The 16,909-nt window shown below is 58.9% G+C and overlaps 1 protein-coding gene across 1 annotated transcript in view; it reads right to left on the bottom strand.

The window, feature by feature from the left end:
* LOC119089917 (R3H domain-containing protein 1) overlaps positions 1-16,909 on the bottom strand; it is a 74,972-nt gene that overhangs the window by 24,200 nt on the left and 33,863 nt on the right. Inside the window, exons 2-3 of the mRNA XM_037212722.1 lie at positions 16,515-16,589; positions 1,575-1,653 (exon numbers count right to left, since the gene is read on the bottom strand). Of these exons, the coding sequence (XP_037068617.1) occupies positions 1,575-1,653; positions 16,515-16,550 (115 nt within the window). The 5' untranslated portion in view covers positions 16,551-16,589. The remainder of the gene's footprint in view (positions 1-1,574; positions 1,654-16,514; positions 16,590-16,909) is intronic.

Below are 16,909 nucleotides of genomic sequence, written 5' to 3'. Positions count from 1 at the left end.
GTGTCACGTCAGATGGAAAAGCTATGACGTCATTCGTGAAGGTATGTACGGCCTCCACGCTTTTAGAGATCCAGCTGACTTGTACCAGACCAAACCAAATAACTTGTGACGACCATCCTTCAGAATCGGTCAGTAAACTGACACATTGAACAAACCAACCGACGACTAGTGAACGGTCGACATGGGTTGCGACAGGACACGTAACTCTGAAACGTAGAACAATGAAATGGCCATACCTCACCTTGAACTGGGCCTGCAACTTGAACTTAACATTTTGGTATGACGCGGAACGCAGCGTCCTTCTATTCCGTGCCTGTCTGGTGCTGCAAGGCAATTTTTATTCTGGTCGCCTTCCTTAAAATCGCAAACTAATTTTGCCTCGTTTTATACTTGGTGTGACCTGCAGTAGCGGGCCACAGGCCGGGGGTCACCCATCCGTACAAGGGCGTCGCGGTCGGCAATATACCGCGGCCGACGTCGCGTGGCGTCAGGCCTGCGCGGTCCTCCCACGGAAGCCGCAAACCACCGTCGGCGGTGTTCCCTCCCGAGTCGGCCGCCTCGCGTCTGACGGGGCCTCCCCGCCCTCATCGTGCGCCGCCGCATGCTGGCGTGGCGGCCCGGCCCGCGGCGCTGACACGGCTGCAGGCGTGCGCTGGGGCCGCACGAGCGGCGGCACGCGAGACGGGACGGCGAGCGCCACATGCCACCGCCCGCCCGACACCGGCCCGGTCCCGCCCGCCCGGCGACGGCCGCCGCGCACGGGAGGCGGGCCCGCTCCACGCGACCCCTCCTGCGCGGCGGTCACGGCTGAGGCGCCAAGCAGAGAAACGGAGCGCATGATCTAACGGCGGACCCCTCCGACAGGCGCCGGCGCCTTTTGATCATGCATTCACGGAGGATGGCGCGACCGCCTGTGGCGGCGGGAGGGGGTCTGGGCCTGCTGGCGGCAGCGGGAGGGGCGGCCTTGGGCGAGGGGCAGGTCAGAGCGACCGTCAGATCTGAGGCGCCGCCGGGACGCCGACCGACAGGTGGCGCGTACGCCGCTGCCAGCCAGGCTGCCAGCAGTCAAGGTCCGTGGCGCCGCTCTTCCAGTCTGAACACCCGCCAAAAACGCCGCCAAGGGCCCGCCGGCCGGCCCGGGAGCCACTCGGGGCTGCTGCGCGTGCGCCCAGCACCAGCCCCAACACTAAAGCGAGCATTTCCGACATGGCAGGGAGATACCTAGCGACACGGCGATCGCTCCATGGCTTTCGCTCCTCATGCAGATACAAGGCGCGACCCGAGCGCCGCGGAGCGTTAAGGGTACGGCAGCCGGCGCCAGCACTATGAGATCACCACGTGGGCCGCGGGCCAACTGGGCGCGCGCCTCGGGCACTGACCTCCAGCGCCATCTCCGCCTTAGGATCGTGCAGGGTCCGGCGTCGCCCGTTGGCGGCCGGCGGCGACATGCGGGCATGCAGGCCTCGACAGGTCGCACCATGCACAAGCGGGACTCACAGGCGGGGTGACGCGCGCCGGCAACAGAGAAAGCCGCGCCCGGCCGGCCGGCCGGCCCGGTGTCCGGCTGCACTTACTGTCTACTTTGCTGCTCTCTACGTGGTTGGCTACAGTTCGCATTGCGTCTACGCGGCCGGGGGGATGGCGGTCGGCGGCCTGGGCACACAGAAGCTGCCGGTCAGTGAAGGCGGGGCGGGGCGGGGCGGGACGGCGGCGGCGACGCGGACCGGGGCCCGGCCGCTCCCGAGGGCGCTGGACGGCCGGGCGCCGGCCCGAGCAGCCCCCGGCGGCGGCGGCGGCGGCGGCGGCGCGGCACAGACGCCCCAGCCGGGATACCTCCGGAGTCCGGCATTGTCTCCGGCAAGCGCCCGACGGCGACCGCGAGGCGTTCGCCGCCCGCCAGACATCCGCGCATGATAGTGCGGCCGCCGCCTCCACACGCGACAGCTTTTGGTTTTTGTAAGTTAGGATATATGTCACGTGGGCAGATCACACTTCGAAGTATTCACAGATAGCAACGAAAAGCTGCAGCGACATCCCAAGACCTTTTCGGAACACCAATATTAAATATACTCTGTCTCTTCTGCACTGTACACTAGCAGCCTGTACTATGCGTTTCACAAGCAGGGAGCGTTTCTAGTAAGCCACATCGGGATGGCTTTATGGTGGATTTACGGCGGCATGTGACACGACGGCGATGTCAATAGGCGACGGGCTCGTGAGACAGCTGCCTGCAAGCTGATGACACACAGAAACATTCCGTTTAGCCCAAGCCAACTAGGCGGTGAAGAGCTTCCGTCCAAGGCAGCGATAGACAGATGTGTGAGGTTATGCTGCAAGGCCTTAATGGCTGGTGTCGGGTTCCGGCTGTAAGCCCCGCACTGCCCACACTCGGAGCTGGTTAGACTCCTCAGACAAGAGATCAAAGTGGTGGAGCAAAGTGGTAGAGCAGGGTTAGGACCGACCTCATTTGACTGTCTTTGATAACAATATCCTTCATTCCGTATGGATACTGTTATGTGTATGTGCACTGGGGCTTTACGAAGCACTCAGCTGCTGAGGCTATATGACGTCGCCTGCCTCTCACCCTGGCAGGAAGGGCGGGCACGGGCACCGCGGGGAATCGAACCCCGTACCTCTGGTTTCCTAGACGCGCACCATCGGCACCCCGGGTACTGTTATAAAAAGTGCCTCAAGCCCCCATTGGGAACCTGCGAAAACCAGCCGGGATTAGGCCGCAGAGGGCCGACTTGGCACGTGGAAAGAAGAGCGAGTTAGCCGGGCTCCACCACTTAAAAATGTCGATGTATTTTAGGTACGAATCGGTACTTCCAGGTTCAAGGTAACTGCACGCGTACGCACACAGATGGATCTTTCCAATGAAGACCGCAGTGCCAGTTCCATGGATTTGTTTATAAACCGCTATTCGTCCGGTTGCTACATCGCTACAGCTACAATCGCTACAGCTACAATGCATTTGGCTTCGCCAACCTGAGGCCAGCATAGATATTCAATGGATGTGATCAATCACTCAAGTGCTATAGCGCACCGCGCACAAGACCAATACTTTATTTCGATCAAATGCCGGTAGTTAGTCGTGCAGGAACTCCGTTTTGCTATTGGCTTCCCGCGGCTACGAAGCCTCTGGCTTCGAAGCTGATTGGTAACCGGTACTATATGATCAACAGCGCCATCGTCCAATGCTGTGCGCAGCACAAAAACTCGTCCGGTTGTTATGAAGGTGAATATCCACAGTTAGTGATTCAGTTAACGCTCTACATGACCTACGTGCACTGACTGCCAAGGTGTTTCGTGAAAACTAGTCCCAAGCATCCATCGCGGAGGGTTTTTGTGGTAGTCACCAAACCTGGCACTCTCTCTTCGACGCAGCGATACACGATAGCACAACTGGACCCCGCCAAGTGAAACCTGTCAGCATTTGGCGGCTTTTTCCCGCCTCGACGTTCCGCTGGGCAGTTGGGCAGTAGCAGCTTAAAGTTCAACACGTTCTCACTTCTTTAGGTCATTAAGTGGCTTGCCACTGCCGGACGGGCTGCTTGCTGGCAGGTGGTGATGCTCTCTTTATAGATACGTGAAAGAGCATAGATGGCGGGTGAACTTCGCCAAGGATGTTTACCTAGCCCACGCCGACAAACGGACCTCATAAGACCCAAAGTTTTTTTACGGAATAACCTCTGCACGATTTTGAGCGCGGTGACGAAATTTCTAGCACCAGAGTTAACACACTTGTTACCCATGTCATGAAAATTTGAAGCTTGTGACCTTGGCAGGTTCATGATGACCCCTTACGACCTCTTGTTGAGGTCATCTCGGTGACGTTTTTCTCAAAAGCGACACATGGAACTCCTTTCTCGCAGAAACACTATCAACAACGTTTTCTAGGCAGCCTAAACCATCGCTCTGGTGGATTTTCAAGGTGAGATTATCCAAGGTCAGGCTAGGTTCAAAGTGTATAATTTGTGACCTGATTTGACAGTTAAAAGGTCATACCATCTTAATACTTAGTTACATATCTTACGGCTTGAAAAATAGTCTTCAACCCTGCTTCCCCACTAATGAGGTTCGTTTAGTCCATAATATAGCCGGACAGGCCTATGAAACAATTGCCTTCGCTACTGTAACTCACAGGTCACATGTGTCGATAACATCTAGTAACTATCTGATAGTTTTCATAGAGCTGCAACGACGCCGTCTTCCGCATCGTCTTCTCTGCATAGTTCTTGAAATGAGAACAGGTGTCTATAACTTATTAATTGGAATACTTTGACCTCGTCCAACCTGTCAAAACTCACCTTCACCATTGATCGGACACAGCTATCTGATGCAGTTTGACGTGAGCTTTCAATGCATTTGTCCGCGTGGCGGAAAGCTGCATTTTGCAAGCCGCTTCGATTTTGACATTTTAGGAGGCTGCTCTTGGGGCGAATGTACAGAACGCCCGCAGTAAGAGGGTGAAGTAATTTTCGGTGCCACAATACAATAATTCGGGAAAAAGACGCATAACATGCTTTCCTCAAACTCCTTTGAGAAAAGCGAATCGAGAAAATGCTGAATGAAAAGCTGGCCACTTGTTGAAACGAGATCCCAATCAGTGCTCAGCAAGGTATATCGCTGAGCCGTTTCTGGGCCGATCACTGGGAGCCGGATTGTCGCCGAAGCACGGCAGGTCCCACCTAAGAGGACCGCTGGCCCGTGGATCTGGACCTACCTACTCCCCAACACAACGGACGACTGGCCCGTGGATCTGGACCCACCTACTCCCCAGCACAAAGGACGACTGGCCCGTGGATCTGGACCTACCTATTCCCCAGTGCAAAGGACGGCTGGCCCGTGGATCTGGACCTACCTACTCCCTAGCACAAAGGACTGCTGACCCGTGAATCTGGACCTACCTACTCCCTATCTCAGAAGACCGCTGGCCCGTGGATCTGGACCTACCTACTCCCCAGTAACAAAGCACCGCTCGCCCGTGGATCTGGACCTACCTATTCCCCAGCACAAAGGACTGCTGGCCCGTGGATCTGGACCTACCTACTCCCCAGCACAGAGGACCGCTGGCCCGTGGATCTGGACCTACCCAATCCTCAGCACATGGGACCGCTGGCCCGTGGATCTGAACCTACCTACTCCCCAGTACAAAGCACCGCTCGCCCGTGGATCTGGACCTACCTATTCCCCAGCACAAAGGACTGCTGGCCCGTGGATCTGGGCCTACCTACTCCCCAGCACAAAGGACCGCTGGCCCGTGGATCTGGACCTACCTAATCCTCAGCACATGGGACCGCTGGCCCGTGGATCTGAACCTACCTACTCCTCAGCACAAAGACCGCTGGCCCTAGGATCTGGACCTACCTACTGCTCAGCACAAGGTACCGCTGGCCCTAGGATCTGGACCTACCTACTGCTCAGCACAAGGGACCGCTGGCCCGTGTGCAATCTCCCGGAGTCCTGGCTGGTCGAGTAGCCGAGTGCCACGGTAGATTGCCATGGCCCGTGCTGACAGACAGATATGCATTGCTTCGCTCCACTGCTGTTGGCCGAGAGCAAACAAGCACGTCATTGCTAAAACCCACCAGCTTCTCGAAATCGGACGGCCATCAATCAGGCTTGGCATGCTCGTTCTTCCACTGCCAGGCGATTGGAAGGACACGTCCTTCCGCTGCAGAGGCAAGCGTGGTCCGCCGATCCCGCGTGAGCGGCCTCCCGCACGCTCCACTCCTCAGCCAGCGCCAGTCCACGGGCAGCCGGCGGTCCGTGCGGCTCATCTGACGCCCAGTCGGCTGCAGAGGCCGGGATCGGGTCCCGCCCGAGGTCGGGGCCGGGTCCCGCCCGAGGCCGGGGGCTGGTCACCGGCCGGCGGTGTTCCCGGTCCGGTGTGACCCGGCCACCTGTGAGGGGTCGTGAAGCGCACGAGGCAGCCTGCGGCGACCGCAGCGGAGCCTTGCGGCGGCTCCTAGCCGCGTCAGCGACAGGCGCTGCCCGCGGCAGGCGGACAAGTAGGCGAACTTGGTCACAGTCCGGGCGGCTGGCATCACGTATGCCTCCCGGCTACGTCGTGGGTTGAGGCGCGGAGCCACTCCCACCTCTTCCCATGGAGAGGAGGCTGCAAACCCACAAGCACTCTCACCTCGTCCAAGGCAGCGAACAGTCCACTCCAACAACCCATCTCACCCCGTCGCAGGGCGCCAACAGCTCGTCCAGGCAGCCAATGAAAAGTTCGTCTCAACACATAATCCCACCTAGTCTCGGGCCACGAACAATCCGCTGCGACCGCCGACACCAGCCAGTCCCAGAGAGCCGCCGCCACGCCCCGGGCGCTGCGTCACATGGGCCTATTTCTGCCTGCAGCCCTCCCGAGCGCACGGCTGCAGTCAGACCGGTCGGGCACGTCAGGCGGAGCCCGAGCGCCGGACACTCACGACCGAACTCGCGTGTGATGGACTGACGCACGGCCGCGGCACTCCCAGGCGGTGGGCAAAATGCGGGCCGCACCGTCCCGATAATCAGCGCGGCAAACAACACCGCCTGCCCGGGCGGACGGCGCGGCGGACGCTGGTACCGGGGACGTACGGCGCAGCACCGTGGGGTGGCATCAGTACCGCGGCGCCGCGGAACGGCATCAATACCGCGGACGAGCAGCAGCATCGGTACCGCAGACCAGCAGCGGTATCAGTACCGCAGTGCCGTCGAGCGACATCAGTACCGCGGTACCGTGGAGCGATATCAGTACCGCGGTACCGTCGAGCGACACCAGAACCGTGGGCGGGCGGCGGCATTTGCTTTTGACAACGGCACGGGCGGGGCGGAGCGGCCGGCCGATCGCGACTCTCGCGGGAGGCGTTAGCAAACAGCCGGTGGTGATCAATAAGACCTGGAGTGGGCGGGGAGGGTGGGTGGCGGCCGTCTTGACGCGAGTGGCGCGGCCCAGCCCGCCCGCACTCGGCCCACGCGCGGCATATTTCGCTTCGGCCAGCAGCGAGGCGATGTCTAGGGCCTTAGGGGGCGACCCCGCTGGTGCCCACCGCAGCCATAACCAGCGTGCTCCAAACCGCCACAGACAAGACCGGACATAAGGAATAACCCGGAGAACCCGGGCGGCAAAACAATCCAGCAATGGACGCTGCGGTGGGCTTCGGACCGATGGACTCAGCCAACCACACAAATGCGAAAGAGTTGACGAAACTCGAGTCCGAAAGGGTTCCAGGGCCTGCCGATGCATTCAAAATGTTGCAAATACCTAGCCGCCGTTATCACATAAAGGTAGCCATTGCCGTCCTTGGAAAGCTTGTGCACACATAAGTGCATGGCAGGGAGCCCTGGCAAGTCTGCTGCGGGAAGCACCATCCACAGCACAGGAATCCGCGACATTAGTCACGTTCTGAAGGGCAGCTGCATCCTCCATACTATGAACTTGGCTCCCCGCATTCGAACGAAGCGTCAGTTCGTCCCTCGCACTCCAACAAATGACCAATAAGGCAAACTTTCCCAGCCGAAGTTAAATGCCGTGAAGGCACTATGGGCCGAACTGGACAGAACCAAAACCCTTCAGCTTTTCGTGTGTTCGCGCCGTCAAATTACGGTCGGCTCTTGGTCTTGAGCGCATGTATTTGAAGTACCCGCACATGATGGCATAGCCAGGCGAGTGGCAATTGACCCGGTGGAATTACTTGAGACTACGCAATACCCAAAGGCTTGTTAATGATAGCAGCTGCCCTCAGGGCATACGCAGGACTTCACCATGGAGAGAGGCGAAAATTCAAATTTGTATGCGGAAGCGGAGCGACGCGGACGGACGCAATTTCTTGCGACCCGTTAAACAACATCGCACATTAGCAATCCCCTCATTTTTACGCGTCCACGTGGAATCATTAACCGTCAACGCCTGGTCACGTACACATCAATGCATGCCATAACGTCCCAATACACTTCGTTCGTCCCCAGGGCTCAGTTTGTTAGAGCGCCGGCCTTCCGATCCACCCATCCGAGGCGAGGTGTGCTCGAGCCGCTTTAGGCGCTCGCTGTTTGCCCTTCACAGATATGGCCTGTGGTCGGTGGAAGCAGCCGTGCTTAAGGTCAGGTGGTGTTAGAAGGCAGAACGGACCATGCCAAGCACTGCGGCACGCTGAACTTTCGCCACCAAATTCTGCCGTTGACTTGAATTTTCGCGATCGGATGGTAGGAGCCAGGGCTCACATCACAACAGCTCTTAGTGTGAGCTCTGATCCCAAAAATCCATTCATTGAAAGGATTGCGGACCAAATTTCATGTCACACACTTGGTAAGGGGAGGGGACACGCGCCCCGGAGGTACCATGTGTGCACGTCCCTGGACGTCCCACGTTTCTCGTAGGGTCGACCACCACGTGGAATCGCAAAGTTAGCACATGAACCACAAGCCTTCAGCAGGAGATCAAGAACCCGAATTACACACAGGCGGGCCAATCAGTCGCGTGCCCCGGAGCACACTGGAGGTGCACATGAGCACGCCAGCGCACGTGCGGGACTTATACAACGTGGCTCCTCCGAAAGCGCGGGCGACACCATCGCCGCGTGCGCCGCGGAAACGTGCAGAAGAACTCCACACAACGCGGAAGTTAGCGGCGGCGGCCACGGTCGCCGCTCGCCAGGCCGCAGTCACAGCAGACGGCCCAGCGCAGCCTCCGGCCGGCCGTCTTCCTCAGCGGCCATCGCAGAGAGCCCAATCCGCCACGAGATCGGGAGAGCGACGGCAGCCATCCAACGAATCCCTTTGTTTGTCGCGCGGCGTCGCCCGAGTGACCCCGGAGCCGCCGCGCCCGCCAAACAAGCCCGGTCGTCGGCGACGAGCCCCGCAGACGCGGGGACACGCCGGTAGTGATTGGGGGCTTTGGGCGCGCCGCCCGCTGAGGTCATATTGCGCCACGGACATAGGCCGGCGACGAGTTAACGGACGATCGACAGCTGAGCTGACTTAATGGACACGCCTTGACGCATGTGTTTTTGAGTGCAGAACATCACTTTTGTTTCGCATGCATTGTACTTCATGCGGGGGGCGACGCCGTTCCGCTTCACTGGCTCATTTCATGCCCTCTAGAGCGTAGTTTCCCAGTGCCCTGACCGTGTAATTTACGGACAAAGAAGCCAGGCATGGATGTCAATTGCGACAGACATAACGGCAGCACTCAGCCTTAAAGTACGCTCATGATTCATTACGCGGTAAGCCACTGTGGGCAGTGCTCGTGTAATATGCATTCTAGCGCACTACATGCACCGAATTACCCCTCACATTTCGTCCACAGAACATACCAATCTTTAGCTCCCAGCAAGCATGATGGGAGGGAGTGCTGCTTGTCGCGGAATCTCCAGTTGTCCACGGGGTATTATCCCGTGAAGTATTCCATGGTGTGGTTTTTGCACGTTCTCGCCAATCTCCCGCGCCTCTCCATGTCCGTCATGTACCGCTGTTCATCACACACATCCATTCAAGACTACGCCGTAACACCGCTGACAGCTGGAGCACACAGAAGAGACGAGGCACCGATAATTCCTGCGGACCTTGGGGACTCCTGTTACACACATCACCGCCTGACAGCCCGTAAAAAACGAACCCTATTCAGCAAAACCTGCGTGAGATGCCAATTCCGCCACTCTGGCGATTTTGCCGACAGATGGCAGCACGGCGGGCCGGGCTCGGCCAGCACAAACATGTGACGTGCGGTGAGCGAGCGGCGACCGCTGCCAACCGCTGCCAGTGCCGTAACGTCGCACTGGGCCGACGCCCGGCGCGTGGCACCGAGGCTCCGCAACTGGCCTGGCCGACGCTCCCGCTGGACCGCCGGGCCAGGCCACGGCACCGAGGCCCCGTAACTGGCCTGGCCAACGCTCCCGCTAGACCGCCGGACCAGGCCACGGCACCGAGGCCTCGACGCGTCGAGCCGAGGCGGCGCGAAGCCCCGCTCCGACGATCCCGCGCAGGACCGGCTGCTGCCGTCACCGCCGCGGCGGAGCCGACGCTAGCGCTGGAACTGACCCTGACGCTCGGCAGCCGGCGTTCGGGTGCCAAGGCGGTGACGGCGGCGCGCCCGGCCAAGCGGCGCCGCGTCACTGGCCCTGGGCGCCGCGCCGCGGCGGCTACGGTCTAGTCACCCCTCCGGCAGCGGCCGGTCGGCGCCGGGCCGCCAGCCACACGGACAGCGGCACGGGGCCTCGCGTTGACGTGCCGCGCGGTGGCCCCGGCCGCCTCAGAGCCGCGGGCGGGCTGCAAGCGTCCCGAAGAAGTGAGTTACACGGCGACACGACGCCGTCGACGGGACCTGGCAGGTGCAGTGCCTGTCACAGGTCACATGCCGCGGGCAGGGGCCACGTAACGGTCAGAGGCGGGACGCAGTTCAACAGGCAGTCGGGGCTGCAACAGGCGCTCAGCGTCCGGAGCACAGCGCCCGCTGTCCCGCCCACCACGCCGCCTGCTCTGACCGCACCACCGCAGAGGGCAGTCTCGCCCGCGCTGCTTGATCGGACCGAGGCGGCGGCGGCGGCGGCGGCGGCGGCGGCGGCGACGGCGACGGCGACGGCACGCGCGGCGCCGGAGGAGGCGTCCAGCGGGAGGTGAGGCCGGCCACATTCCGGCGGCCGGCTCCGAGCGCGGCGCTGGCAGCGGTCCACCGCTGGAGCAGCCCGGCACGTCCGGGGCGGCGGGTGCGCGAGACCGGCCGCCGCCGCCGCTCACCCGACTGCTCCGACGACAGGACGGGCTAACGGCCGCACAGACCCACGGAGATGGACCGCCCGAGAATACTGACGATACCGGCCAACAGACGCCAAACTGCGGGCACCTGATCAATGGATACGTCACCAGAAGCGCGTTACCACACCGACTACGGAACGGATAACCATCAGCACCTGAGCACACCAACCAAGCGGATGAATCACTGGGGGCACCTGATCCTACTAGTCACCGGACAGACCAAAAGGGGTACCTGATCACGCTAGTTAACAGACAAGGACTATATGATCATACCAACGAACGGACGGATCATCAGAAAGGTCCAGTCTTGCTCACCAGCGGAAGCGACGCCGGGAGCACCCGATCATGTTGACAAACAGACGGGATCATCTCGAGTATCCGATCATGTCAGCCGACGGGCGATTCCACATGACCGAGCATACGGACTGATGAGCGGGACAACCAGCGATATCTGATTATAATGCCTACGGACAGACAGCCTGGAGCATTGGATCATCCCCAGCGACAGGAGGACCACCCAAAGTACCTGATTACACCAACCAGCGGACGGGCCGCTCTTCCGCCGGCCAGACCAGGCCGTCAGCGCCGCACATCGCGTCGGGGAGCCGGCGGAGTAGGCCGCAGGGACCGCTGGATCACGTCCGCACACTCGGCTAGTAAAAACAGGGAGCCGAGCCGCGCGCAGAGAGGACGGCACGGGGTAGCATGACGGAGAGGAGAACGAGGGAGATCGAGCGGAGAGCGACAAAGATCGAGGGGAAACGACAGAAATTTCGGGAGCACCACGGAAGCCGAGATCCGGTTATGAAAACCTCCAAACTCCACTGAGCGCAGCACGCCACGGGCCGTGATCCCAAGACCCATCAGCCGAGCCGAGCAGCGTACGTCATGAGCGGTGGCAGGACCCGGGGCACCGCCAGTCGAGCCCGGCGCAGGCCGCCGCCGGAGCTGGGCCGGCGGTACGGGCGAACTCGGCGCGGCGCCGAGATAACTTCCACGCGGCTGGGCCGGACGCCGAATCGATGGGAGGACGGGCCGCGAGCGTGCCTCTGCCCACGGCTTACTAAGGGCGGCACGCAGCGCCGACGGCGCGCTCCAGTGACGGACAGGGGCCTGCTGTCGCCGCCCGACCCCCTCCCTGCCCGCGGCACAAAGGCCGCCAACGCCTGCGGTCTCGGCGTAACGCGCTGACAGCCGTGAGCGCACACACACACAAAGGCCGCGGCGTCCGCCAACTGGCCCCAAGGCGCTGCCAACACAAAGACCGCGGCATAACCTAAAAACATAAAAACCGCTGTCAGGATTTTGGACGAGGAGTCGCGTGTAACGACGCGGCTGACGCGCTGCTGATTGCTCTGTTCTGAACACCAAAGCTGTCACGGCGGTGACAAGCTGTCCGCGAGACTACCGAAAAATGTCGCCTTGCAGCCATTGCAGTCAAGTCAGCGGCGTACAATGCGACAGCCCAGCAGAGTCGCGTGCCCCCGCCTTGCTGAGCAACGCGATTCCATTTCACTGTTTCCAGGCTACAGGTCGTCGAAAGGACGTAACGTGGACGCTCCGGCGATGGACGGCATGAGGCGTCAGGCCTCAAGGCCACGACTAAGCCAGCATTACTCCCCCGCGTGGCGTGCATTTGCGGTGGTCGGGCACCGAGGCCCAGATACCCCGGGGGAGGCACCCGGTCCGCACCGGCCGTGGGCGGCGAGGACCGGGCCGGGCACCGCGTGCCCGGTGCTCAGTGCCCGGCGCGCGGAGGCGGCGTCTCGCGGCGCCGTTGCCAGTCCCAGGAAGCGGTCGATAGTCGGCCGGCAGCGTACTTCCGCCTCCAGTGGCGGCAGTGCCCAGCGGCGGACTGCCGCAGACGGCCCAGAGGAACAGTGGACCGCCGCAGACGGCCCAGGGGAATAGTGGACCGCTGCTGACGGTCCAGAGGAACACCGGACCACCGCCGACGCTCCAGAGGAACACCGGACCACCGCTGCCGGTCCAGAGGAACACCGGGAAACAACAGACCTTCCAGAGGAGCAGCGGGCAACGACAAACGGCCCAGAGGAGCGGCAGAGCACCGCAGACGAATCAGAGGAGCAGCGGACCATCACAGACGGCCCAGACAGGCAACCGACCATTAACGACGGCGCGGCCGAACAGCGGGCAACACCAGACAGACCGGCGAAACTGCAGGCTACCTCCAAAGGACCGGCAGGATGGCGGACCGTCTCTTGCCGATCAGTAAAATTGCGGACCACCTGTTACGAGCCGCCAGAACGGCAGACTATCCCTAACAAGCCGCCAGGAGAACGGATCAACGTAAAAGGATCCACAGAACAGCGGAGTACCTCAAGCGAAGGGTACCACAGCAAAGTGCCTCAAACGGACCGTTAGAATAGTGGGCCGTGTTGAACGGACCAACCCAGTGTTGGATCACCGCCAACAGGCCAACTCATCGACAGACAACCTAAAACGGACCTTTAACCTGCGCCCAGCCGAGGGTCTTAGACAACTGCACCCAGCCGAGGGAGGGTGGGGGGTACCAAGGCAGAAGGTACCAACAGAGGTAGGTCATGATCTAGGCCAAGGCGATGTGCTCTATGCATTTGATGGTTGTGCATATAGATTAGTACTCTTAACGTAATATGAGAACACAAAAAGTACACAAAAATTCGTACAAATTTGCATTATTTACGTACAAACAGCAAAATTGCCCTAATTTAAGATAACTCACCATGCCTTTTCCGAAAAATCAGATGCATACAAGCAATCTGAAATATGCAAGCTTTAGGTTCTATCATGTTCTATTACAAAAACAAGTCCGAACAACGGCAAATGAGCCACACAAAAGTTGAATGTGGTCAAGATTTATTTATAGCTTGAGCTCTCTGACCTCACCAAGGTCACTGATCTCAGTAGATCAGAAACTTAGCTTTCACAAACGATGCAACATTGACAGATGAACAGGTAATACAAATTTTGTGCTGCTGCGATTGTTCGTTTTTAACCTGCGCTCGAAAAACCTCGGGAGGAAGTCACCTCCCCGGTGGGGCGCGGGTTACAGCGACAAATTACCTCTACCGGACCAAGGGAACAGCAAACCACCTGACTGGCATCAGCTGAGCAATTCGAATTGGCCGGCCGAGGCGCAACATCCGCCGCAACCGCATCAGCAAGCACACACACACTGAGCTGACGTCGCGCTCCGAACTATCGATCTTTAGCCGGCCAGAGGACGCACCCACTGGCATGCGACGGCTCCATTATCTGCCGCCGAGCGGTGCGGACCGGCCCGACGGCCGACCGCCGGCCGATTGGTGGAGGCGCCGCAGGGCTCGCAGCGCCCGCCGCACATACAGCTGGCGCCAGACGAAAGCCGGACAGCCATCCAGTCTGCCACTGGACAGCAAGGCAGGCATCGACATCAAATCAGACATCGGCAGATGGGGCCGGACAGCCATCCGCCGCCTGCCACTGGACAGCAAAGCAGACATCGGCACATGGGGCCGGACAGCCATCCGCTGCCCGCCACTGGACAGCAAAGCATACATCGGCAGATGGGGTCGGACAGCCATCCACTGCATGCTACTGGACAGCAAATCAGACATCGGCAGATGGGGCCGGACAGCCATCCGCCGCCTGCCACTGAACAGCAAAGCAGACATCGGCAGGTGGGGCCGAGTAGCCATTTACTGCCCGTCACTGGACAGCAAAGCAGACATCGGCACATGGGGCCGGACAGTCATCTGCTGCCTGCCACTGGGCAGCATGACAGACATCGGCAGATGGGGCCGGACAGCCATCCTTTGCCTGCCACTGGACAGCAAAGCAGGCATCAGCAGATGGGGACGAAAAGATCAGTGACGCTACGATATCGATGTGGGGGCCCTCAGCTGTAATCGAAAGCTGCCTTGGAGCACCTGATTCATAAACTTTAAAGTTTTTATTGTTATCTGCTCTCAGCGGCAACTCTGATCCCAAAAAGCCTCCAAAAACCGGCGGAAACACAGATTGCGCTCGAGTGCGCGTGCTCCGCTGCTGGAAGGGACGTGCATTCGCGTGAAATGAATTGCCCTGGCTTGTCGCACTCAGACCGTGTTGATCTCGTATAGCTACGATTTTGATTGCCGATGTCTCAGTCCCGGTTTTCACCCTTCATGTACGGGTTATATGTGGTAGGTGTTCTGCTGACACTAGCGCCTTCCGGGTGAATGCTAGTTTAGGGAATCACAAATTACCTTTCCTTGGAGACAATCACCAGTTACGGTTGTTTATAATGTTCGCATCCCATGCGAGTTTGAATTTTTTACGCCTGGCTGATAGAGAAAATATCTGCATACTTTACACTCCCATATGTGTCTGAACAAAATGGGGATTCTACAAAAGTACGTTTGGTTTCCAGTCATACGCTAATCTAAAGGCTGCGAAAAATATCTCCGGTCACCCGTAAGCCGATTCGTTTATTCGGCTCTGCTATCCGATATGGGGGGAGGGGAGGGGGGCACAGAGAGAGAGAGATGACCCGGTCAGGATTCACGGCCTTGGCGCTGCTCATGAATAGGGTTAAAAGACAGCACTATGCAGGAAACAGTCGTTCCGCATAACACATAGCCACATGGTGTCGCCGTTCGGGCCAGCTGCCAGCAAGTCTTTACACAACCTGGTTGTTTGTATATGAGAACATCACACAAAAGTTGGGAGACAAACACAGGGCGGCCCTGAGTTACAGGTCCGGCCTTTTCACCTGGGTATTTCTTTTGGCAAGACCACATACAACGCATGGAATAAGTCGGGTGCCGATGAAAAGCAATATGCTGGCCTTTTCAGACTGGCCGCGGCGGCCCCAGGCAAAAGCATCGGTAAGTCCTTGGGATACATACGTTACTAACGATAACGATTACACTTAAGTGATCCTCGACTATCTACGACGGGGGTTTAACGTTTTGTATCTTCACAATGTTCCGTCAATGCCTAAGAATTCATATCACTGGCATGTCGTATCGCACTATATAGGCACATGCACTGAACATACACAGCCAATAATTTGAACAGTAAGGTCAATTTTCAGGCTGGAGGCTGCTGCTGCCTGGCGCACCGGGATGGTGAGTGATTGAGCCACTTTCTTTACCTTCATTGCGCATGGTCTGTGCGATAACTGACGGACTAGCTGGGGTGCCAACACAGTAATATGCATGTAGCCCATACACATATGTAAAGCAGGTTTTCAGGCAAGTTCAGGGGATCATAAAAAAGTTTTCATGACGGCATATGCATCCCATCGAAAAGGATCCCAATGTAAATCGATGCCACAGAGAGATATGGAAGTGGCATCGAACGTAATTCCAACAAAGCGTCGCGTCGCGAATTTAAGTGCCCTGCCGGCCGCGATGAACGAAGCCTCAATCAAGCGCACGCTTCCGTTCGGCTGACTCTTCGATTTACGATTCGTGTCAGGTCATCGCCGCGATCCGGTCATAATGATAACCAGCACAGAATTTGCTGTGGACGGGAACCCGCCCAGCGCCCATCCGGAGGTTTATAGTCGCGATGCAGGTTCACAACTGATGCCCATATTGCGATGCCTTCCGACATGTCAGCTCTTCGAACGTTATACGCTACGGCTGTTTATAGGCGTAGCACACAGTAAAGGGCTGCTGCAATCGTTTCTTGGACACCACCTAGGACACCTGGGGAGCGAGCAGTGTGGCACTGACGCACGTCACCAGCAGTGCGCGGCTAGGTGTGCACAATGGTCGGTCCAGAGCTGCGGTGTAGGGGCTCACCTGGCTACTTGAGGTGCAGCGGGAGCAGCTGGTCATAGCAGGCGCCGGGCGGTGCTGGCGGGACAGCGCTAACACCTGACGAAGGGGGGGGGATGCCTGGTCAGCAGGCTTGACACAACACAGCTGATGGGTAAGCTGATGGCTGATAGGATGCTGACATGGAACTGTGTGCTGTTGAATAAATTCATTTGGAGGAATTTTTCCCACTGAGAATGCATACTGAATGAACACCAAGTGAAGGTTAAAAAGATCTTCTGGAGGCAAGGTGATAAGCCATTCCAAAAGGAAATAAATCCAACCAACTTTTTGCTTAAAGGGTAGGTTGTAGTGAGCATTACTCATGTTTTCCTTCAGACATAACAAACATAATGAATCATCACCCACACACTCAGCGA

This window comes from Pollicipes pollicipes, unplaced genomic scaffold (genome assembly GCF_011947565.3).
Source record: "Pollicipes pollicipes isolate AB1234 unplaced genomic scaffold, Ppol_2.1 Scaffold_3087;HRSCAF=3621_pilon_pilon_pilon, whole genome shotgun sequence".
NCBI lineage: Eukaryota > Metazoa > Arthropoda > Thecostraca > Pollicipedomorpha > Pollicipedidae > Pollicipes > Pollicipes pollicipes.
This window is presented reverse-complemented; position numbering and strand designations above follow the sequence as displayed.